General features: G+C 43.7%; 1 protein-coding gene across 1 annotated transcript; it reads left to right on the top strand.

The window, feature by feature from the left end:
* Positions 1-219: 219 nt before the first annotated feature.
* On the top strand, positions 220-14,855 carry HAUS1 (HAUS augmin like complex subunit 1; the record flags this gene model as incomplete). Its single annotated transcript, XM_080714275.1, has 9 exons — positions 220-249; positions 937-1,111; positions 4,505-4,640; positions 6,506-6,640; positions 8,014-8,137; positions 8,739-8,804; positions 11,448-11,519; positions 11,798-11,845; positions 14,805-14,855. The coding sequence occupies 9 exons, from the start codon at positions 220-222 to the stop codon at positions 14,853-14,855; spliced, it is 837 nt and encodes a 278-aa protein (XP_080570401.1).
* Positions 14,856-24,416: the final 9,561 nt, after the last annotated feature.

Genomic DNA, 24,416 nt, shown 5'->3' with positions numbered 1-24,416 from the left:
CTCTCGTTCTAGAGATTATACCACAGAAAGCCGAGAGGTGGCAAGGACGGAGCCTTGATAAACCTTGCCCAAGATCTCTGCACCTGGAATCGAAATTAAAAACACAACTCCCAGAAACCCCGGCGGCGGGGCGGGGCCAACGGCGTGTGGGCGTGGCCTCGGAGGGAGCGGGGCGTTTCTCCCGCGTGGAGTTGGCGGGAAGTGACAGGATCCTCGGCGATGGAGGCGCAAGAGGAGAAAGAAGCGCAGGTGATGGGGCGGGAGCGCGGCTTTGGGTTTCCTGGAGCCACATCTTTGACACCTTGGTGTCACCGACGGGTCTTCTGCGCGCACGGCGTCCACTTTTTCTCCAGGAGTCCTCCCGATCTGCGAGCACTCCTCTGCTAAGGCCCGGTGGAGAGGGCGTTTCCTTTCCTTCCCTGGTTTCCCCCTCGGAGCAGACCTGAGTGGGATTTGTGAATCCAAACTGATCTTACAGCTAAGCCTGTTCATTGCTGTTTCCAACTAGAATTTTCATACCTGCGCTGCAGCCTGACTCTGGAAACCTGTCGCTGTAAGGGTTATGATGTGTTTGGGACAACTCTTTTTTTAAACTGGACTATGCTTTTGCATCCGTGTATTAAGGTTTAAGATTTTCCAAGTTTGGCAATTTTAAAAATTTTCTTGCCCATAACCCTTTTGCAACATTGGGAGAGTGGATCCTTCTCTGATAGTTTTGACTTTTGTACTATTGTTCGTTGTGCTTGCTCTTTTTAAAATTTCCTGTCATCTAGTTATCTTCCTGAAGTGTCTCCCTGAAGACAAGTTAGGATGGGAAGTAGGATTTCTGAATAGTCTTAGAAAGCATTTAGTTGCTTCTGCGCGCTTCTTTGTCCTATTCTCAATGTGCTATAACAACAAACAAGACATAATATTTGTCTTCCTTTTTATGTTTAGGTTGCTGCGTGGTTGAAAAAAATATTTGGAGATCATCCCATTCCACAGTATGAGGTGAACTCACGAACCACAGAGATTTTATATCACCTTTTAGAACGCAACAGGGTCCGGGACAGGGACGTCTGCCTGGTAATAGAGGACTTGAAACAGAAAGCGAGAGAGTATGAATCAGAAGGTGAGCTTAAACCTGGAGTTTTGAATGAGATAATAGGGGTAACCAAACTGTATAACATTAAAGTATGTATGATTAGTGTAAACTACTTATTTTCCAGATTTGTCTTATACTTTCTTATCATAATAACTTTCCAAATCATAAACTTCATTATAGTAAATATTATTTGCCAGGCATGGTGGCATATGCCTGTAATCTAAGTATTTGAGTTACTGAGACAGGAATGGTGAATTCCAGGTAAGTTGCTGCAAGCCTCAGCAACTTAGCCAAACCTTCTTTCAGAATAAAAAGGGCTGGGGGTGTAGCTCAGAGGTAGAATGCCCCTGGGTTCAATTTCCAGTACCAAGGGAAAAGAAAATATATTGACACTCTCATAGTAAAACAGTATGCCCTAAAAGAAACAAAGAAAAGGAGCCGGGCGTGGTGGCGCACGCTTGTAATCCCCGCACTTGGGAGGCAGAGACAGGAGGATCGCGCAGGTTTGAAGCCAGCCGCGCGCGCTGGCTTAGGAGACCCTGTTTCCAAATAAAAATATAAAAATAGGTCTGGGAGTGTAGCCCAGAGGTAGAAGGGCTTCCAGGAACCCCAGTACCAAAAAAAAAAAAAAAAAAGAAAAGAAAAAGGAAAAGACAGGCCACAGAATGGGAGAAAATATTTGCTAATCACATATATAATAAGGGATTAATATCTATATAACATATAAGGAACTTTTATGACTCAGAAAGACAAGTGCATACTTGTTGGGGTATAAGTTGCCATTAGCAAGATTCTCAGCAACCTAGTGAGACTCTGTTTCCAAGCCAAAAAAAGTACAGGGGTGTAGTTCAGAGGTTGGGAGTGTGTTCACCTCTGGGTTCAATCCTCAGTACAACACACACATATACACACACTGACATACGCATACACAAGACATAATAACATTTGAGAAGATGTGAAGAGATTGGAACCCTTGTTTAATTCTGGTGAAATGTAAAATCATAGAGTCATTTTGGAAAGCATTCTGACAGTTCCTCCTATGGTTAAAAATAAAATTACCTTCTGGCCAGCCATTCCACTTCAAAGGTGTATAACAAGACATATAAAAATGTCTGTTCATGCTGGGCGTGGTGGCGCACGCTTGTAATCCCCACGCTTGGGAGGCTCAGACAGGAGGATCACACAGGTTTGAAGCCAGCCTCAGGTACTTAGACCCTGTTTCCAAATAAAATATAAAAAATAGGTCTGGGAGTTTAGCCCGGAGGTAGAAAGCCTCTGGGTTCCACCCTTAGTACCACCACCAAAATAAATAAATAAATAAATAAATAAATAAATAAATAAAAATGTTCATATCAGCAAGTCAACATGAATGTTTATAGCACCAGTTTTCACAATAGCCAAAAGATGAAAACAAATGTCTATTGATGGATGAATGGATGAATAAAATGTGATATATCCATACAACAGAATAAGGGATCTACACAATAAAATACTATTTATTCACAAAAAGGAATGAAGCACTGACACAGACTACAGCATGGATGAACCTTGAAACCATTCTGCTAGTGAAAAGGCAGTCACAAGGAACCGCGTATTGTACGATTCCATTTGTATGAAATGTCCTAGGCAAATGAATGGGAACATAAAGTGGTTGCTAGGGCTTCGCGGGTTGGGAGATTTAGAGTGATGACTAGTGAGATGGAGTGTGATTATTTCTGGGGGTATAACAATATTCTAAACTAAGCTGGGTGTGGTGGTGGCACACATCTGGAATCCTAGTACTTGGGAGGCTGAAACAGGAGGATCACAGGCTCAAGGCCAGCTTCAGCAAATTAGTGAAACCCTGTTTCAAAATAAAAAGGGCAGAGTGTATCTCAGAGGTAAAATACACCTGGGTTCAATCCCTAGCACCAAAAAAAAAGTTCTAAAATAGATTTTTTTATAGATATAAAAATCAGTATATGACAAGCCATTGAATTGTATACTTTAGATAAGTTGATTGTTTGATATAAGTTATTTTAATAATAAAGATAGTAGGCCGGGCATGGCGGCGCCCTCTTGTAATCCCACTACTTGGGAAGCTGAAGCTGAGACGGAGGATCGAAGGTTCGTGGCCAGCCTTGGCTACTTAGTGAGGCCCTCTGCAACTTAGTGAGACTCTATTTTTTTTTTTTTTTTTTTTTGATGGTACTGGGTTTGTGGAAACCCTTCTACCTCTGGGCTACACTCCCAGACCTATTTTATATTTTATTTGGAAACAGGGTCTCTCTCTCTTTTTTTTTTTTTTTTTTTTTTTGGTGATACTGGGGGTGGAACCCAGAGGCTTTCTACCTCCGGGCTATACTCCCAGACCCATATTATATTTTATTTGGAAACAGGGTCTCACTAAGTTGCTGAGAGCCTCACTAAGTAGCAGAGGCTGGCTTTGAACCTGTGTGATCCTCCTGTCTCAGCCTCCCAAGCGCGGGGATTACAAGCGTGCACCACCACACCTGGCGGAAACAGGGTCTCTTAAACCAGCAAGGCTGGCTTTGAACCTGCGCAATCCTCCTGTCTCCACCTCCCAAGCATGGGGATTACAAGCGTGCGCCACCACGCCCGGCGATGAGACTCTGTTTTAAAATAAAGAATATTTGAGCTGGGTGTGGTGGTGCACGCTTGTAATCCCCACACTTGGGAGGATGAGACAGGAGGATCACGCAGGTTCGAAGCCAGCCTCAGCTACTTAGTGAGGCTCTCAGCAACTTAGTGAGACCCTGTTTCCAAATTAAAAAAAAAAAAAGGGTCTGGGAGTATAGCCCAGAGGTAGAAAGCCTCTGGGTTCCACCTCTAGTACCTCCAAATAAATAAATTAAATAAAAATAAAATAAAATAAAATAAAGAATATTTGGGAGGCTGAGTCAGGAGGATTGTGGTTTGCAGACAGTCTCAGCTACTACTTGCTGAGGCATTTTGCAACTCAGTGAGACCCTGTTTCAAAATAAAGAATAAAAAATAGGGCTGAGGGTGTAGCTCGGAGGTAGAATGCCTCTGGGTTCCATTCCCAGTACTGTTAAAAAAAAAAAAAAAAAAGAAAAAGAAAATAAAGAATAAATAGGGTTGGGGGAGGTGAAGCTCAGAGGTAGAATGCCTCTGGTTTAATCCCCAGCACTGCCGAAAGAAAGAAAAAGAAAGAAAGGAAGAAAAAAAGAAAGAAAGGAAGGAAGGAAGGATAAAAAATAAGGCTGGGGGTGTAGCTTGGTAGCTTGGAGGTAGATGTCTCTGGGTTCCATCCCCAGGGCTGGGGGTGTAGCTCAGAGGTACAATGTCCCTGGGTTCAATCCCCAGTACTGCATAAATAAATAAATACATTACAAGTTTAAAAACAAAGAAACAAAAGGTAAATCTCTCAGTCACCAAGATGTTATTTTCTCTTTTCAGCCAAGCATCTTCAAGACCTTCTCATGGAGAGCGTGAATTTCTCCCCTGCCAGTCTGTCTAGCACTGGTTCCCGGTATCTCAGTGCTTTGGTTGACAGTGCTGTGGCCCTCGAAACAAAGGACACCTCACTAGCAAGGTGATCCTTGTAAGAGTTTTGGTATCCGTCGTCATATATACTATAAGGTTTTGATCTAAGGACTTTCTGTTTCTGGTTCTTGGGATAGTTCTATATAGAAAATTAATAAGTACAAAAGCTGTGGATTTTAATTAACCTCTTAATTCAAATGAACTTGGTTTTGGTTAATTTTCTCCCAGGATTAGGATGTGAAGGTTAGGTCTCTTGTACATTTGGGAAAAGATTAGGTATCACTTCATTGTTCAGTAAGAAAAGCAGTAGGCCAAACGATCTCATCGGGCTTTTGATCATGCCCCTACCCTATGAGTAGAGTAGGTTAGGGACCTCTATTCTTTTTTTTTTTTTTTTTTGTGTGGTACTGGGGTTCCTGGAAACCCTTCTCCGGGCTACACTCCCAGACCTATTTTATAATTTTTATTTGGAAGCAGGGTCTCTTAAGCCAGCGCGGCTGGCTTCGAACCTGCGCGATCCTCCTGTCTCCGCCTCCCAAGCGCGGGGATTACAAGTGTGCGCCACCACGCCCGGCGTGACCTCTATTCTTTGTGACCAATATTACCTCTATAATGACAGTAGCCCTAGAAGGAAACTGAGGCTCAGGAGGAATGGGTTAAATGACACCTTCAAACCTGTCAATGACAGAGTTGAGATTCTAGCCCAATCTGGCTCCTGTGTCTATATTGCTGTCACTAATGGTCCTGTCTCAGGACTACCACTGCAACTTGTCATGATCAGAGAACTGGACAGCTCTTCTGCTTAATTGCCAACATGAGGGCTTGGGATTTATATATATATGCTCAAAGAATAGTGTTTTTTTGTTTTTTTGGTTCTGGGAGTTGAATCCAGGAGCATTCTATCGCCAAGCTACACTCCAGCCCTATTTTATTATTATTGTTTTTATTTTGAAACAGGGTCTCACAAGTTGCAGAGGGCTTTGCCAAGTTGCTGTGGCTGGCCTCACACCTGTCATCCTCCTATCTCAGCCTCCCAAGAACGGGGATTACAGGCATATGCCACCATGCATGGCTCAAAGAGTAGCATTTGTAGGTTGTATGGCAGTAGCAATGTAGAATTAAGTCAATTTAGCATACAACAAATGCCAAATGTAGGCTAGGTGAATAAACACTGGAAAAGCAGAGACGAATAGGAATAGTAACAGCCTTCAAAGACAGTCTCTGCCCACAGTCATATGAGAAAGGCAGGCCAGGTGTAGTGGTAGTTACTTGTAAACTCAACAGCTCCTTGGCAGGCTGAGGTAGGGAATTGAAAGTTCAAGGCTTTGGTGTTTATTTATAGTACTAGAGATTTAGCCAAGGGGCATTCTGCCTCTAATCTACACCTCCAGCCCTACTTTAATTTTGTTAATTTTGAAACAAGGTTTTGCTAAATTGCAAAGGTCCTTGCTAAGTTGCTGAGGCTGGCTGCAAACCTGAGATCCTCCTGTCTCAGCGCCCCCAAGGATTATAGATGTGTGCTACTACTCCTGGCTTAAAATAAAAAAATTAAAAAATTGTTTAAAAAGCCAGGAATGTAGCTCAGTGGTAGAGTTCTATGCATAAACTCCTGGGTTTAATATCCAGTGTAACAGCTGCATCTTACAAGAATGTACACACTGTGGCTAGGGAGAACAGATGAAGAGAGAGTGAATTCAGAATGGAAGTAAATATCTGAATTTTGAAGGATAACTGGAACTTTAATTGCTAAAGGAGGACATTCTAGGTGATAGAAACAGCATGTAAAAATACATAAAGGTATAAGAGAGTATGTTCATATAAGAATTTGTGTAGAGATAAGATCATTTTTTAGGAATGACAAATAATTATAAGTAATGTCCTTCATTCATGTACATAACCAGATTCTTCTTTTAGTTTTATCCCTGCAGTGAATGATTTGACCTCTGATCTTTTTCGGACCAAATCCAAGAATGAAGAGATGAAACTTGAATTGGAAAAACTTGAAAAAAATCTAACTGCAACTTTAGTATTAGAAAAATGTCTACGATTGTAAGTAATTCAGTTGAAAGTAGGGATTACAAAGGTGGTAACAGGACATTTTATCAGACTCGTTTTGGCAGTAGGTATGATTATAAAAAATACATTAGAAAATAGGGTCCATACTAGGCTGTTCCTTTGTTTTCTAAAAATGTGCAAGAGCATGTATGTAGTATGTATGTATGTATGTATGTATGTATTTTGTGGTACTGGGAATTGAACCAGGGGCATTCTGCCTTTGAGCTGCACTCCCAGTTCTATTTTATTTTTTATTTATTTCTCTGTGTGTGTGTGTGTGTGTGTGTGTGTGTGTGTGTGTTTACTAGAGGTTGAGCCCAGCAGCATTCTACCTCTGAGCTCCACCCCCAGCCCTATATTATTTTTTATTTGGAAACAGGGTCTCACTAAGTTGCAGAGGGCCTCACTAACTTTTTGAAGCTGGCTTCAAACCTGTAATCCTCCTGTCTCAGCCTCCCAAGTACTGGGATTACAGGTATTTGCCACCACGCCCAGCTTTATTTTTTAATTTGAAATGGGGTCTCATTAAGTTGCTAGGGTTCTTGCTAAGTTGCTGAGGCTAGCCTTGAAGCTACGATCTTGTTGTCTCAGCCTCCCAAGAACTGGGATTACATATGTGCACCATCGCACCCAGTTGGCATAGATTAATCTTACAACTATTTTGTATTCCTTGAGAAAATTCCAGATGGCAAAATGGAGGGGAAGATGACCTGGAAGAATGTATGGTAGTGTAGGACATAAAATCTATGATAGCACTAAGCATGGTGGTACACACTTGTAATCTCAGCATTTGGGAGACTGAGACAGGAGGATCATGGTTTGTGGACAGCCTCATTTGCTTAGTCAGGCCCTTTGCAACTCAGTGACACCCTGTTTCAAAATAAAGGATGAAAAATAGGGCTGGGGGTGTAGCTCGAAGGTAGAATGCCCCTGGATTCCATCCCCAGTACCGCTAAATAAATAAATAAATAAATATCAAAATTTATTGTAGAGAATCCAACAAGTAGGTTCTCTACTCTTGCCTAGGACCATGTTGAATACCAAAAGTAGTGGAGTTTCTTTTTTATAATCATTTCACTGAGGAAGAGAAGAAGAATTTTGGGTGTGTATGTGATACTCTGGATTGAACCCAGGGGCATCTACCTTCGAGCTACACCCCCAGCCCTTTTTATATTTATTTATTTATTTATTTATTTATTTATTTATTTATTTATTGAAACAGGTTCTGGCTAGATTACCAGGAGTCTCACTATATGGCTGAGTCTGGCTTTGAACCTGTGATCCTTCGATCTCAGCTTCCCAAGTACTGGGAATACAGGCATGCCCCACCACACCTGGCTGACAAAATGCTTTTAATTTCACTAAAGAGATCTCAAGAAGGCAGAGCTGCATCTGTCTACAGAAAGGGCCAAAGTTGACAATCGTCTTCAGAACATGGACTTCCTAAAAGCAAAGTCAGAGGAGTTCAGATGTGGAATCAGAGCTGCAGAGGTGAGTATGGAGGACTGACTGCAGCCAGCTCCTTTGGACCTTCCTCCTCACAGCCAGGCAGTATTGTTAGTCCCTTGTATGGATGAGGGACTACAGGAAGACAGACAACTTGCCAGGCTTACATAACTGCTTCGCAGCAGATCCAGATCCAAGGTCAGGCGTTCAGGCTCTGAAGTTCAGGCCCTGAAGCTGTGTGAACAGGTTACCACAAGGATGAGTGTAGAGAGATTCAAGTATAGCCCAGTGTGGTGGCGTATGCCTGTAATCCCAAGTACTTGGGAGACTGAGACAGGAGGATCACCAGTTGGTAGTCAGCCTCAGCAACTTACAGCGAGGCCCTCTGCAACTTAGTGGCACCCTGTTTTCAATTTAAAAAAATATAAAATAGGGCTGAGGGTATAGCTCAGTGGTAAAATGCCCCGGGTTCAATCCCCAGTACCACAAAAAAGATTCATATATAATGTAAAAGAACTTAGATACAGGTATAATTTTGCACGGCTATGATTTGTAGCACCTCTTTGCTGTATTATATGTTGAACCTATTTCATGGAGGTCACTTTGAAAATAATGTTCTAACCAAAGCCCTTCCTTGTAATTGTAGGAGCAACTGTCCGCTAGAGGCATGGATGCTTCTCTGTCTCATCAGTCACTAATCGCACTGTCAGAGGTGAGCTTCGTGGTCTCAGCCCATTTCCTGTGCTATAACAGACACTCCAGACGGGGTATTTAAACAAAGTTTATTTGATTCATGCCTCCCAAGGATCAGGAGTGCAGGATCTGGGGCCACATCTGGTAAGGGCCTTCTGCTCTGTCATAAGATGGCAGAGGGCTTAATTTTTTAACTCAAAATTCCAGTATTCTAAAGAATTAATCCAACTCATACAGAAATGAATTCTCAAAATTGAATGCACAATGAGTCACATAATCTTTTGTAATCTGCACAGCACCATCCTGTATATTGGTTTCTTTTATGCTGCTAAAATCAGGTATATTGTGAACTGTAGATTTGTTCAGTAACAAAGATATGCTGGGATTACAGGTGTGTGCCACCACGCATGGCTGGCTTTTTTTTTTTTTTTTTTCTTAGTACTGGGGATGGAACCCAGGGGCATTCTACCTCCAAACTACAACCCCATACTTCTTTTTTATTCTTTATTTTGAAACAGGGTCTCACTGAGTTGTAAAGGGCCTCACTAAGTAGCTGAGGCTGTCCGCAAAACACAATCCTCTTGTCTCAGCCTCTCAAATGCTGGGATTACAAGTATGCGCCATCATGCCCAGCTTTTTTTTTTGCGGGTCTGGGGCTAGAACCCCCAGGGACATTTGACCTCCGAGCTACACCCCCTGCCCCCCCTTTTTTTTTATTCTTTATTTTGAAACCAGTTCTCACTGAGTTGCAGAAAGCCTCACTAAGTAGCTGAGGCTATCAGTGAACGGCAATCCTCCAGTCTCAGCCTCCGGAATGCTGGGATTACAAGCATGCGGCACCACGCCTGACTTTTTTTTTTTTTTTTTAAGACACTATTGCTCTGTTGCCCAGGCTGCTTTTGAACTTCTGGGTTCAAGTGATTCCCCTGCCTCAGAGTCCTGAGTAACTGTAATTATAGATGTGTGGCACCAAACCTAGATCATAGCACTGTTTATTTATTTATTTTGCAGTTCTGGGGGTTAACCCCAGGTGCTTATGCCAGTATGTCTGGTTCTATGGAATCTAAAGTTCACAATTTATAAATGTGTATTTGAGGCTCTAGTTGTTTCTCTGCATTCCTCTCCCCCGCCCCCCCCGAGGGGAGTACTGGGAATTGAATCCAGTGTCATTCTACCTCGAAACTACAACCCCAGACTTTTTTTATTTTTTATTTTGAAACAGGGTCTCTCTAAATTACTGAGGCTGGCCTCAAACCTGTGATTGTCCTGTCTCGGCCTCCCACATATAGGGATTACAGGCATGTGCCACCATGGCTTTTTTTTTTTTTTTTTTTTTTTGGCTGTACTGGGGATGAAACCCAGAGGCATTCTGCCTCCAAGCTATGCCCCCAGCCCGATTTTTTATTTTTTATTTTGAAACAGGGTCTCATGAAGTTGCAGAGGGCCTCACTAAGTAGCTGAGGCTGGCTTCAAGCCTGCTCAGTCCTCCTGTCTCAGCCTCCCAAGTGCTGGGATTACAAGGGTGCATCACCACAGCCAGCTGTACATTCCTTGGCTTTTACATTCCTCTTAATCACATACTTTTGTGTTTCTAGACAGCAAACTTTAGTCCTATTCTAATAAATGGAAACAGAACTCCTACTTTAAGCTTTTTTCTGTGTGTATGGTACTGGAGGTGGAACCCAGGGGCATTCTAACTCTGAGCATCTTATAAGCATTGGTTACACTGGAAGTAAGTTTATCTATTTGAAGCTCTCTGATAACTTATTTTAAATATTTTTGAGCTGAGTGTGGTAACACACACTTGTAATCCTAGTATTTGGAAGACTGAGACAGGAGGTTTCTGTCCAACCTCAGCAATTTATCAAGACTCTGCAACTTAGTGAGTCCCTATTTCAAAATAAAATAGGACTGGGGGTATAGCTTAGAGGTAGGAAGCCCTTGGGTTCAGTCCCCAGTACCATATACACATAAACACAAAATGGGGGCCGGGGGTGTGGCTCAGTGGTAGACCACTTACCTAGCATGGCTCAAGGCCCTGGGGTAAGCAATAAACTTAGTTCCACATGAGAAAATAAATAAGTACAATATCCTGTATTATTCAGTGAAATATTCTAATGTTAATGCTATATTGTCTTATTTATTTATTTATTTATTTATTTATTTATTTATTTATTTATTTTGCGGTACTGGGGATTGAACCCAGGGACATTCTACTTTCGAGCTACACCCCCAGCCCTACTTTTTATTCTTTATTTTTTTGAAATAGGTGCTCACTAAGTTGTGGAGGGCCTCACTAAGTAACTGAGGTTAGCCACAAATCTGTGATTTTCCTGTCTCAGCCTCCCAAGAACTGGGACTACAAAGGTGTGCCACCACGCCCTGCTTGTTCTATTTAAAAAATGGGTAGTATTGCTGGATGTGGTGGCCCACCTCTGTAATCCTTTCTACTAGGGAGGGTGAGGCAGTAGGATCACAAGTTCAAAGGCAGCCTGGGCAAAAAGATTATACCTTAAAATAAGAAATAAAAAGTGTTGGGGATATAGCCCACTGGTAGAATACCCCTGGGTCCTATCCCTAGTATTATAAGAATGAATGAATGATTATAAAGAAACAACTAGAAACGGGCATATCTCTGTGACTGTGTTTTTTTTACTTCCAGAAACTGGCAGAACTAAAACGACAGAATGCACCTTTGAAGAAAAAATTGGAATCCTATTTAGATTTAATGCCGGTAACTCTGTGCGTGCGTGCGTGCGTGCGTGCGTGCGTGTGTGTGTGAAGTTATTTTCGCCAGTATCATTAAATGATTATGAAAATAGTGGATTTATGTTTAATGATTTAAAGTCTAGTGAATTTCAGTATTGTATGTATATTGGGTATTCCCCTGTAGTGTTTTGGGTGTTTTTTTGTTTTGTTTTTTTTACCTTTTAAAGGGATTGTGATGTGTTTTCCCCCCTTTGAGTCTGAATTGAAGAACTATAATTTTCCTTATTTTGTTTTTTCTTAAAGAATCCATCTCTTGCTCAAGTGAAAATTGAAGAAGCAAAGAGAGAATTAGTAAGTTTCCATTTTTTCTTCAGATTTTTAAAAAGATATATGTGTTTCTATAAAGCCACTCTGTGTCTCCCCCTCCTTTTCTCCTCCGAGGTAGGCTACAGTCCCAGAGTTGCCCTCTGTCACTGGACCATTGCCAGGCATCTTTTAATACTTTATTGGCATGAGTGTAGGTTTTTTGTTTTTTGTTTTGGTGCTATAGATTGAACCCACGGGCATTTCTCCCTCCAAGCTACACCCCAGCTCTTTTTGTTTTTTATTTTGAAACAGGGTCTCGCTAAGTTGCTGAGGCTGGCCCCAAACCTGAGATCCTCCTGTTCTAGCCTCCCAAGTACTGGGATTATAGGTGTGCACCAGCAAACCTGGCTATGAGTGTATATCTTGGGCACTAAAAAATACATAGTGGCCTTTTATGTCTTGTAAGGTTTTATGTAGGTTTTCCTAGGGGAAAAGAGGGGTTGAAAGATTCAGAATATTCTGGGCAAAAAGAATTAGCAAGCCAGGCATGGTGGCACACACCTGCAATTCCATACTTCAGCAGCTGAGGTAGGAGGATTACAGGTTTGAGGTTAGCCTCAACGAGTTATCAAGACGCTCAGTAACTGTGAGACCTTGTTTCAAAATAAAAAATAGCCAGGCATGGTGGCACACACTTGTAATTCTAGTACTTGGGAGGCTGAGACAGGAGGATCAAAGGTTTGCGGCCAGCCTCAGCTACTTAGGTGAGGCCTTGCACAACTTAGTAAGACTCTGTTTCAAAATAAAAAATAAAAAATAAAAAAATAATAGGGCTGGGTGTAGCCCAAAGGTAGAATGCCCTTGGGTTCAATCTCCATTACTATAAGTAAATTAATAAATTAATAAATAAATAAGGCTTGGGATATAACTCAGAAGTAGAATGCCCTGAGTTCAACTCCCAGTACCAAAAAAAATTAGCAAGCTGAGTGTGGTGGCACATGCTTGTAATCCCAGCACTTGGAAAACTGAGACAGGAGGATGGCACAGGTTCGAAGCCAGCCTCAGCTACTTAGTGAGACTCTCAGCAACTTAGTGAGACCCTGTTTCCAAATAAAATATAAAATAGTCTGAGAGTATAGTTCAAAGATAGAAAGCCCCTGGGTTGCACTCCCAGTACCACAAAAAAAAAAAAAAAAAAAAAAAAAAGAGCAAGCCAGCAGATACCTGTAATCTCAGTACTTCAGAGGCTAAGATAGGAGGATTGTAGTTTCGAGGCCAGTATCAGCAACTTAGCGAGACCCTGTTTCAAAATAAAAAGGACTGGGGGTGTATTTTGAAGGTAAAGCACCTCTGACTTCAGTCTCCAGTATTTACCCCTGAAAAAAAGAGAATTAGCAAAGGCAGGCTAAGGATGTGGCTCGGTGATAGAGTGCTTGCCTCGCATGCGCACAGCTCTTCAGTTTGATCTCCAGCACCATGAAAAGCAAAAGCGACGAGAGAAAAAAAAAAAAAAAAACAACCCACAAAATGCTTGGGGTAGAGCACAACTTCAGTCCCAACTACTCAGGAGACTGAGGGGGCACTAGTCACTTGAGTGCACACATTTGAGGCCAGCTTAGGGAGATCCCATCTCAAAAGAAAAAGAAAGAAAGAAAGAATTAGAAAAGGCGTACAGCTGGCGCACGGCCATGATCCCAGCCACACAGGAGGCTGAGACAGGAGAACAACAAGTTCAAGGTCAGCCTGGGCAGCTGAGCGAGGCCGTGCTTCAAAATGAGCTGAAATATGGACCACTCTTCCACATGCAGCAAGTGGCCAGCTGCTTAGAAATATGCAACCTAAGATATGTTTGGGAAAGGTAAATTGGTTTATGATAGAAAGGTTCCTAAATATAAAGAAAAAGCTGTAAGGAACCAGTAAACATTGTTATTTGTTTTCTTTCTTTCTTTATTATTATTATTATTATTATTATTTTTATTTTTATTTATTTTTTTTTTTTGCGGGTCTGGGGATGGAACCCAGGGGCATTTGACCTCCAAGCTACATCCCCTGCCCTATTTTTTTATTCTTTATTTTGAAACAGGGTCTCACTGAGTCACGGAGGCTGTCCTCGCTAAGTAGCTGAGGCTGTCCGCGAACCGCGATCCTCCAGTCTCAGCCTTCCGAATGCTGGGATTACAAGCGTGCGCCACCACACTCGGCTTGTTTCCTTTATTTTTTAAACCTGAGAAATGTGATCAAAGCTGAACCTTTCGATCAGGCCAGTGCTTTAGGAAAATTGTTCTGTAACCAGCGCATAAGGCAGATTGAAAAAAGGAGAAAGAAAATTGTAGGAGCCAGTGTGCCTATTTAGGCCAGAGGAGAAGCAGGAAGGACATCGGGGATGAGGATGGGAAGGAGGTTTTATGAGGGACATGAAATTACAGTCCTCAGGTGCGAGGGCCAGAAAAATCTATTAACGTTTCACGACATTGATTCGTTCTAAAGGTTTCTCCCTCCCTTCAAGTGTTTGTTAGAATCAATTAGGAGTCTGAAAACCTATTTTTTGGGGGGGAGATTGGAGGAGAAAGGAGAAGGGAAATGTAAAAGCAAAGGAATGTCTAAAAGCATATTTGATATAATGATATTTTCTAATTTTTCAGTTTTAATGTTTTTTGCTTCCCTTGTTTTTATTTTTATTTTTGTTTTTTATTTTATTTTATTTTTGCAGTACTGGGGATTGAACCCAGGGGCATTCTACCTCCATGCTACACTCCCAGCCCTATTTTTATTATTATTATTATTCTTTATTTTGAAACAGGGTCTTACTGAGTTGCAGAGGGCCTCACTAAGCAGCTGAGGCTGGCCGTGAACCTGCCTGCAGTCCTCCTGTCTCAGCCTCCCAAGAATTGGGATTACAAGCAGGCACCACCACACCTGGCTCTGCTTTCCTTACTTTAAATAACATCAGACGTTGTAGCATCTATATTATATCTTTATTTATAGCATTTCTTTCTTCCTTCAGGATACCATTGAAGCAGAACTTACCAAGAAATTAGACATGATAGATCTGTGACCAGAGCCAAGCAGCAGCCTTTCCCTAACGATGTACATTGAATAGGACTTGATAAAGATTCTTCCCTCTTGTCATTCCTTCATCCTGTAATTTCTGTGTTCTTAGAAGAAGTAATCATCTCCATGTTGATAAGAAAGATACAATGGTTCCTGATTGTACTTTGTATTTTTGTACCCAAATACAGTTTCATATTAAAAAAATATTCTTTTTTCTTTCTTTTCTTTTTTCTTTTTTTTTTTTTTGGCAGTACTGAGAATGGAACCCAGGGCGTTCTACCTCTGAGCTACACCCCCAGCCCTGTTTTTATTCTTTATTTTGAAACAGGGTCTCACTGAGTTGCAAGGGGCCTCATAAAGTAGCTGAGGCTGTCCGCGAACCACGATCCTCCAGTCTCAGCCTCCCAAATGCTGGGATTACAAGCTTGCGCCACCACGCCCAGCTAACCACAAACACTTAAGAAAAAAAGTTACTTAACTGGGCATAGTGGCACATACTTGTAATCCCAGTACTTAGGAAGAGAGACAGGAGGATTGCAGGTTCCAGCACATCCTGGACAACAAGGTGATGAGACTCTTAGCCACTGAACAAGACCTGTTTTGAAATAAGAAATACAATAGGACCATGGGTATGCCTCTGGATTCAAATCCCAGTACCACAAAAAGAAAAAAGCCAGGCATGGTGGCACACACCTATAATCCCAGTACTTGGCAGGCAGAGACAGGAGGATGCAGGTTCAAGGCCAGCCTCGGCAATCTAGCAAGACCCTGTTTCAAATCAGAGGAAAAAACATTTTAAAGAATGCATAGTTTAGCTGGACATGGTGGTGCAGGCCTGTCATCCCAGTGCTTAGGAGGCTGAGACAGTATAATCGCAGGTAAGGGGCTGCTTCAGCAACTTAATAAGACCCTGTTTGAAAATAAAACATAAGGCAGGCATGGTGGTGCATGCTTGTAATCCCAGCATTTGGAAGGCTGAGACAGGAGGAATGCAGTTCGCAGACAGCCTTGGCTACTATGTAATGAGGCCCTTTGCAACTCAGTGAGACCCTGTTTCAAAATAAAGAATAAAAAATAGGGTTGGGGGACATGCTTGTAATCCTGGCATTTGGGAGGCTGAGACAGAAGGATTCAAGTTGGTGGACAGCCTCGGCTACTTAGTGAGGCCCTTTGCAACTCAGTGAGACCCTGTTTCAAAATAAAGAATAAAAAATAGGGCTGGGGGAGGTAGAATGCCCTTGATTTCCATCACCAGTACTGAAAAAAAAAAGAGGACATACAGTATGCTTTCACATTTTTATACAGTATATAATATTAAACCAATAGCTCTGAGGTAGAATGCCTCTGGGTTCCATCCCCAGTACTGCAAAATTAAATAAATAAATATATACATAAATACATAAAATAGGGCTGGGGTGTACCTCAGGGGTAGAACGCTCGAGTTCAACCCTCAGTACCACATTAAAGGGAGGGGTAACTAGGGATATAGCTTAATAATAGAGCCACCATGTTCAATTCACAGTAACACACACACACACACACACACCACTGACTTCTACTGTCACTGTTGAAAATTCACTGTCATCTAAATTATGTATTCCTTTTTTTCTTTTTTCTTTTTTTTTTTTTTTGATGATACTAGGGATTGAACTATATCCCCCAGCCCTATTGTATGTATGTATGTATGTATGTATGTATGTATGTATGTATCTTGTGGTACTAGTGATGGTCCCCATTGCTGGGATTGCAGGCATATGGCACCATGCCTGGTTTATATTTTTGTATGTTTATTTTATTTTATTTTTTGTAGTACTGGGGATGGAACCCAGGGGCATTCTACCTCCGAGCAATACCCTCAGCCTATTTTTTTATTCTTTATTTTGAAACAGGGTCTCACTAAATTGCAAAGGGCCTAAATAGCTGAGGCTGTCCACAAACCATGATCTTCTTGTCCCAGCCTTCCAAATGCTAGGATTTTAAGTGTGCACCACCATGCCTGGCTTATATTTTTATTTATTTATTTATTATTTATTTATTTATTTTGGTGGTACTGGGGTTCCTGAAAGCTGTCTACCTCCAGGCTACACTCCCAGACCTATTTTTATATTTTTATTTGGAAACAGGGTCTCTTAAGCCAGTGAGGCTGGCTTTGAACCTGCACGATCCTCCTGTCTCCACTTCCCAAGCGTGGGGATTACAAGCGTGTGTCACCATGCCTGGCTATATTTTTATTTTAAAACAGGGTCTCACTGAGTTGCAGAGGGCCTCTCTAAGCTGCTGAGTCTGGCCATGAACCTGAGATCCTCCTGTCTCAGCTGCCCAGATACTGGGATATCAGGCGTGTACCACCATGCCTGGCTTCCAGCCCTTTTTATTTTTTTATTTTCACATAGGTTCTCACCAAGGAAACAGAAGACTGGAACAGCACTGTTACCCAACAAGACCTAATAAACATGTATAGAAAATTCCTTTCGAGGCTGAGACAGGAGGATCACATAGGTTCAAAGCCAACCTCAGCTACTTAGGCTGTAGGCAATTTAGCAAGATCTTGTTTCCAAATAAAATATATAAAAGGTCTGGGAGTGTATCCTGGAAGTAGAAGGCCCCTGGGTTCCATCCCCAGTACCACAAAAAAAAAAAAAAAAGAGAGAGAGAGAGAGAAAGAAAGAAAGAAAGAAAGAAAGAAAGAAAGAAAGAAAATTCCTTTCTCTGTGACAACATACACATTTCTTCCTAGGTGCATATGGAATATTCTCTAGAATAGAATAGCCTATATTAAGCCTTAGAAGAAAACTCAACAAATAGAAAAAGATAGACATACCAGCCGGGCACGGTGGTGTATACCTATAATCCTAGTACTTAGGATGCTGGAACAATCACATTTCAAGGGCAGCCTCAGCGGTTTAGTGAGACCAACAATTTAGTGAGACCCTTGTTTGAAAAGAATTAAAATAGAAGCTCGGCAAGGTGATACACACCTGTAATCCCAGTACTTAGGAGGCTGAGACAGTGGGATACCAGGTTTAAGACCAGTCTCAGCAACTTAAGTGAGACTCAAGTTTTAAAATAATGAATAAAATAGGCCCTCTGCAACTTAGTGAGACCCTTTTTCAAAATGAAAACTAAAAACTAGAGTTGGGGGGTATAGATTGGAAGTAGAATGCCCCTGGGTTTAATCCCCAGTAACACACACACACACACACACACACACACACACACACACACACAGAATAAAGTAGGGTTGGGGATGTAGCTCAGAGGTAGAACATCCTTGGGTTCAATCCCAATATGACAAAAATAATAAAACAAAGTAGGCCTGGGGGGGTATAGCTAGGAGGTAGAGTGCCCCTGGATTCAATCCCCAATACTAAAAATAAGAAATGAATAAATAGAAATAACAAAAAGTAGCCAGGCATTATGGCAGATGCCTGTAATCCCAGTACTTATGAGGCTGATACAGGAGGATTGAAGGTTCAAAGCCAGCCTCAGCAATTTAGCAAAGCCCTCAGCAATTTTGCAAGACCATATTTCTTTTTCTTTCTTTCTTTTTCTTTTGCAGTACTGGGGATGTAACCCAGGTGCATTCTACCTCTGAGCTACACCCCCAGCCCTATTATTTATTTATTTATTTATTTATTCTAGTGAAAAGTGTTTATTTTGTTTTAATGGCTCTGAAGGTCCAAGGTCTAAGGGCCATGTATGGAGATGACCTTTTTTTTTTTTTTTTTTTTTTTTTTTTTTGGTGGTACTGGGGGTGGAACCCAGAGGCTTTCTACCTCCGGGCTATACTCCCAGACCCATTTTATATTTTATTTGGAAACAGGGTCTCACTAAGTAGCTGAGGCTGTCTTCGAACCTGCATGATCCTCCTGTCTCAGCCTCCCAAGCGCAGGGATTACAAGCGTGCGCCACCACGCCTGGCCTTGGAGATGACCTTTTTTTAAAAGAAATTTTATTAGTGCATTGTATTTATATGTCTCAATGGGATGCAAGATGGTGGAGACATACATGCACACATCACCCAATTAGCCCTTACCCAGTTCCCACCCCATTTCCTCTCCCTCCCTCCTTCTCATGTTTGGCTTAGTACATTGATAATGTTTGCTAAAGTACATCATGTGCATTTGAGAATTTCCCTCTTCCTCCCTCCCATCCCCTCAGTTAGGTCGCCTTATTTGCTCATCTCTAGAACCTTCTTCTTTGTCTAGAGTTCCTCCTATCACCCATTTTCTCCCTAGTTTTCACATATTAGGGAGAGCATCCAATTTCTTATTTTTTGTGACTGAATAATCTCACTTAGCATAATGTCCTCCAGTTCCATCCATTTCCCTGTAAATGACATAATTGTCTTTTTCTTTATGGCTGAGTAAAGTTCCTTTGTGTACCTATCCCACAGTTTTGTAATCCATTCATCTGTTGATGGACATCTTGGCTGGTTCCATAGTTTGGCTATGGTGAATTGTGCAGCTATGAACATAGATACGCATGCATTAGTTTAGTAGTTTGGTTTCTTTTCTTTTGGGTAGATACCCAGAAGTGGTATTGCTGGATGATATGGTAAGTTCGTTCCCATTCTTCCGAGGATCCTCCATACTATTTTCCAAAGTGGTTGCACTAATTTCCAATCCCACCAACAATGAATTAGAGTTCCCATTTCTCCACATCTTCACAAGCAACAAATTTGTTGTTGTTTGTGTTTTGAATGATTGCCATTCAAGTTGGAGTTAGGTGGAACCTCAGGATAGTTTTGATTTGCATCTCTGATTGCTAATGATGTTGAGCATTTTTCCATGCATTTATTGGCCATTTGAATTTCTTCGTGAAGTCTATTTACTTCACTTGCCCATTTTTGATTGGGGGGTTATTTGTTTTATTAGTACTGAATTTCTTGAATTCTCTGTATATTCTATTTTTTTTTTTTTTTTTTTGGTACTGGGGGTAGAACCCAGGGGCTTTTCTACCTCTGGGCTATACTCCCAGACCTACTTTATATTTTATTTAGAAACAGGGTCTCACTAAGTTGCTGAGAGCCTCACTAAGTAGCTGAGGCTGGTTTCAAACTTGTGTGATCCTCCTGTCTCAGCCTCTCAAGCGCTGGGATTACAAGTGTGCGTGACCGCCCAGTTGTCTGTATACTCTAGATATTAGTCCTCTATCAAAGGCGTAGGTGGCAAAATCTCCCATTCTGTTGGCTCTCAGCTGAGGTTCTTAATAGTTTCTTTTGCTATACAGAAACTCTTCGGTTTAATGCAATCCCACATATTGATTTTAGTTTCTTGTGCCTTTGGGGTCTTGTTGAGAAAGTTTTTACCTGTGCCTGTGTGCTGCAGTGTTAGACCTATGCCCTCTTCAAAGAGCCTTAAGGTCTCTGGTCTAATTTCCAAGTCTTTGATCCATCCTAAATTCTATTTTTTATTCTTTATTTTGAAACAGGGTCTCACTGAGTTGCAAAGGGCCTTGCTAAGTAGTAGCTGAGGCTAACTGCAAACCGTGATTCTCCTGTCTCAGCCTCCCAAATGCTGGGATTATAAGCGTGCACTGCCATGCCTGGCTTTGCAAGACCCTATTTCAAAATAAAAAACTTTAAAAAGAACTGGTGTGTATCTCAGGGGTAGTGTGCCACTGAATTTAACCCTAGTACCACACACACAAGAAAGGAAATACAAAAGTATTCCCTGCTGTGCACTACTCAATCATGTTGAGGGTGGGGGCATGAGAAAGAACCTCTGTTTTTTCTGTTTTTGTTTTTTTGCAGTTCTGGGGATTGAACCCAGGGGCATTCTACCTCCGCGCTACACCCCCAACCTTATTTTTTATCATCCTTTACTTTGAAACAGGGCCTCACTAAGTAGCTGAGGCTGGCCTCAAACCTGTGATCCTCCTTTCTCAGCCTTCCAAGCACTGGGATTAAAAGTGTGCACCAAGCCGGGCGTGGTGGCACACACTTGTAATCCCAGCATTCGGGAGGCTGAGACCTGGAGGATCGCGGTTCGCAGACAGCCTCAGCTACTTAGTGAGGCCCTCTGCAACTTAGTGAGACCCGGTTTCAAAATAAAGAATAAAAAATAGGGCAGGGGGTGTAGCTCGGAGGTCAAATGCCCCTGGGTTCCATCCCCAGACCCAAAAAAAAAAAAAAAGTGTGCACCACCACATCCAGCTTGTTTTTTGGGCTTTTTGTTTTTCTTTTGTGTTTCCATTTCTGACCCCTGGACAGCATGCCTGACTGTCAAGAATCACCCTTGATCCCTAAATACATTCACAGCTGTCTCCTAAGAACAGAGACAGCCACAGATGAGCAGAGTGAAATGATCAAGTTCAGGACATTTTAGCCGGGCCTGGTGGTGCACACCTGTCATCCCAGGGCCTAGGAGGCTGAGACAGGAGGATCGGCTTCGAGGACAGCCTCAGCAAGTAGTGAGACTCTCATCAACCTAGTGAGACACTGTTTAAAAATAAAGTATGGCAGGGGGTGTGGCTTGAAGATAGAATGTCCCTGGGTTCAATCCCCAGTACCAAAAATTTTTTCCCCAGAATATTTAAGATTGATGAAATATCATTACCTGACATATAACCCATACTCAGATTTTTCCAATTGTCATGTTGATACATTTTACAACTATTTTCCTAATCTGGGAGCATTTTCTGGGTGCAGTTGTGTCTGAAGCCAGCTTTGGACACTTATTATAACCATATTCCCTTTACTGTTTCATTAGGCCCCATTACTACATCTACCAAACTTTCCCAAATTCAGATGTCTGAACTAGTGAGGGGCACAAACCTAGGATTCAGTGCACACTCCAGCCCAAGCCCTGAGGGGTTGCTCTTCTTTGTCCCAAGATCCTGTCCCTAAAAGGGGCATCTTGGTCGACACATTTGCCCTTGTCAATGCTAAATTAAGAATTCTGACCTGGGCAAGGGCTCCAGTTACCAGCAGAATGGAATTAGCGGTGACACCTTCTGCTTCTTGGGAAGCAACCAACACTGGATCTTGGGCACGAAATGCAGCATGAATGAGACGATGTGCCACGTGAAAATGTATCTGATGCTATTTTAGAGAGGACCCAGGATTGTGTGTGGATGTCCTTGGAGTGTGTTTGGTTGCCGAGGGAACTTTTTCTTGTCATAGGAGCACGTGACAGATGGCTCACCCCAGGCTGGCGGTGGCCCTGTGCCTGGTCTGCTGATGTTATGGGCTGGACAAGACACCGCCCGGAAAGGCCAATGTGCCAGCTCTGTTTAGTCCCCTGATGCACGGTGTCCTTTTGATCTTTGTACAGCTTCCTCTCACGTTGTGCAGGTGTATATTTTTAGGCTCATCTTGCAGCGCCCAGCTCCCACGTTTACAGTTTTTAAATTCTGCAGCAGCTGTGGGCTGGCAGCCTGCCTCCACAGTGCTGGGAGGGAGAATTGCTCTCTCCCCCTCCTCAGGATCCAGATTCTCTGCAGTGTGTGCAGACACTGCGCATGGATGTCGGTCCTTATGCTACCTGCCAATGTGACCTTAAAGACATCATGCAGACTCTCAGGCAGCAAGTGGACATCATGGCGGCTCTACACTCAGTACCCAGTAACAACTAACACACACACACACACACACACGCGCGCGCGCGCGCACATTTGCACAAAATTAGACTGGGGATGCCTAAGTTCTTCAAATGTAAAAAAACAGTCAAATAAACAAAACTTCCTTTAAAAATAGCAATGTGGAGTAAGACGCTGGGTTCTGGGCGGGGGTCGCGTGCGGCGCACAAAAGCCGGGGCCCGGGTCGCGGGACCCTGGGCCCTGGGCCAAACTGCGCGTAGCACGCCAGACCCCTGGAGAAACCGGGCCCAGTAAGACGCTGGGTTCTGGGTGGGGGTCGCGGGCGGGGCACGCCAGATGGGGCCCGGGTCGAGGGACTCTGGGCCCCAGGCCGAACTGCGCGTAGCCCGCCAGACCCCTGGAGAAACCAGGCCCAGTAAGACGCTGGGTTCTGGGCGGGGGTCAAGCGCAGGGCACGCCAGCTGGGGCCCGGGTTGCAGGACTCTGGGTCCCGGGCTGAACTGCGAGTAGCACGCCAGACCCCTGGAGAAACCAGGCCCAGTAAGATGCTGGGTTCTGGGCAGGGGTCGCGCGCGGGGCACGCCAGCTGGGACCCGGGTCGCGGGACTCTGGGCCCCGGGCTGAACTGCGAGTAGCACGCCAGACCCCTGGAGAAACCGGGCCCAGAACAGAAAAAGATAAAGAAAAATATCGGAGAGGAGGTAAGAAAGCCGTTATGGATGCCAGGACACTGGAGATGCAGACAAAACTTATCTAAATGCACTGGAACTTATGGAAAAATTCGCCGTGAAAGAGGACTGCTATTTCTCTATATTGTTAAGAATCTCAGATATCACATATAAGGAGAGAGTTTAGCGGAGACCAAGGAGAAATGCGGTGTTGAAAGAGTTCTCCGCGATGGTGGTGGAGACTTGTATTCAGGAGAAGCAGAAACCGGATCTTACCAACTTTATTTTTTTGGAGAAATTACACCAAATGTCGAATGCTACTATCACGCATGCTTAGGAACACTGGACAACATTCAGAGTGGAAAAAGAGCCTGGGAAGGATTTGAAACGGTGGAGGCAGTGGCAATGCCAGTGGCCAATATTCGGGGGAGGCAGAGATCTGATACATTACAACTGGAACCTTTGAAATAATAACCACGGAGACAGTGATCGGAACCTGCTGAGGGGTTAGGCGGGCGCCGGGGCCAGTGGCCGACATCGGAGCTTGCTGTGAGGCAAGGCCACTACTGAGGCCTCCGTGGCCGGGATTGGAACCTGCAGAGGGGTTAGACCGATGCTGGGGCCAGCGAGGCCGGCATTGGAGCCTGCCATGAGGCAAGGCTTGTGCTAGGGCCTCTGAGGTCAGGTCCGGAACTTGCTGAGGGGTTAGGCCGGTGCTGGGATCAGCGAGGCCGGCATTGGAGCCTGCCTTGAGGCAAGGCCAGTGTTGGGGCCCCCGAGGACGGGACCGGAGCCTTCTGAGGGGTTAGGCCGGTGCTGGGACCAGCGAGGCTGGCATCAGAGCCTGCCATGAGGTAAGGACGGTACTGGGGCCTCCGAGGCCAGGATAAGAGCCTGCCGAGGGGTTAGGCCGGTGCTGGGGCCGGTGAGGCTGGCATCGGAGCCTGCCTTGAGGCATGACCAGTGCTGGGGCCTCCGAGGCCGGGATCGGAGCCTGCCGAGGGGTTAGGCCGGTGCTGGGGCCAGTGAGGCTGGCATCGGAGCCTGCCTTGAGGCAAGGCCGGTACTGGGGCCTCCGAGGCCAGGATAAGAGCCTGCCGAGGGGTTAGGCCGGTGCTGGGGCCAGTGAGGCCGGCATCGGAGCCTGCCTTGAGGCAAGGCCGGTACTGGGGCCTCCGAGGCCAGGATAAGAGCCTGCCGAGGGGTTAGTCCAGTGCTGGGACCAGTGAGGCTGGCATTGGAGCCTGCCGTGAGGCAAGGCCGGTACTGTGGCCCCCGAGGCCAGGATAAGAGGCTGCTGAGGGGTTAGGCCGGTGCTGGGGCCAGCAAGGCCGGCATCGGAGCCTGCCTTGAG

This window comes from Muscardinus avellanarius (assembly GCF_963383645.1).
Source record: "Muscardinus avellanarius genome assembly, chromosome: 17".
Taxonomy (NCBI): domain Eukaryota; kingdom Metazoa; phylum Chordata; class Mammalia; order Rodentia; family Gliridae; genus Muscardinus; species Muscardinus avellanarius.
The sequence above is the reverse complement of the archived record's forward strand: the minus strand, read 5'-3'. Positions and strand labels throughout refer to the sequence as shown.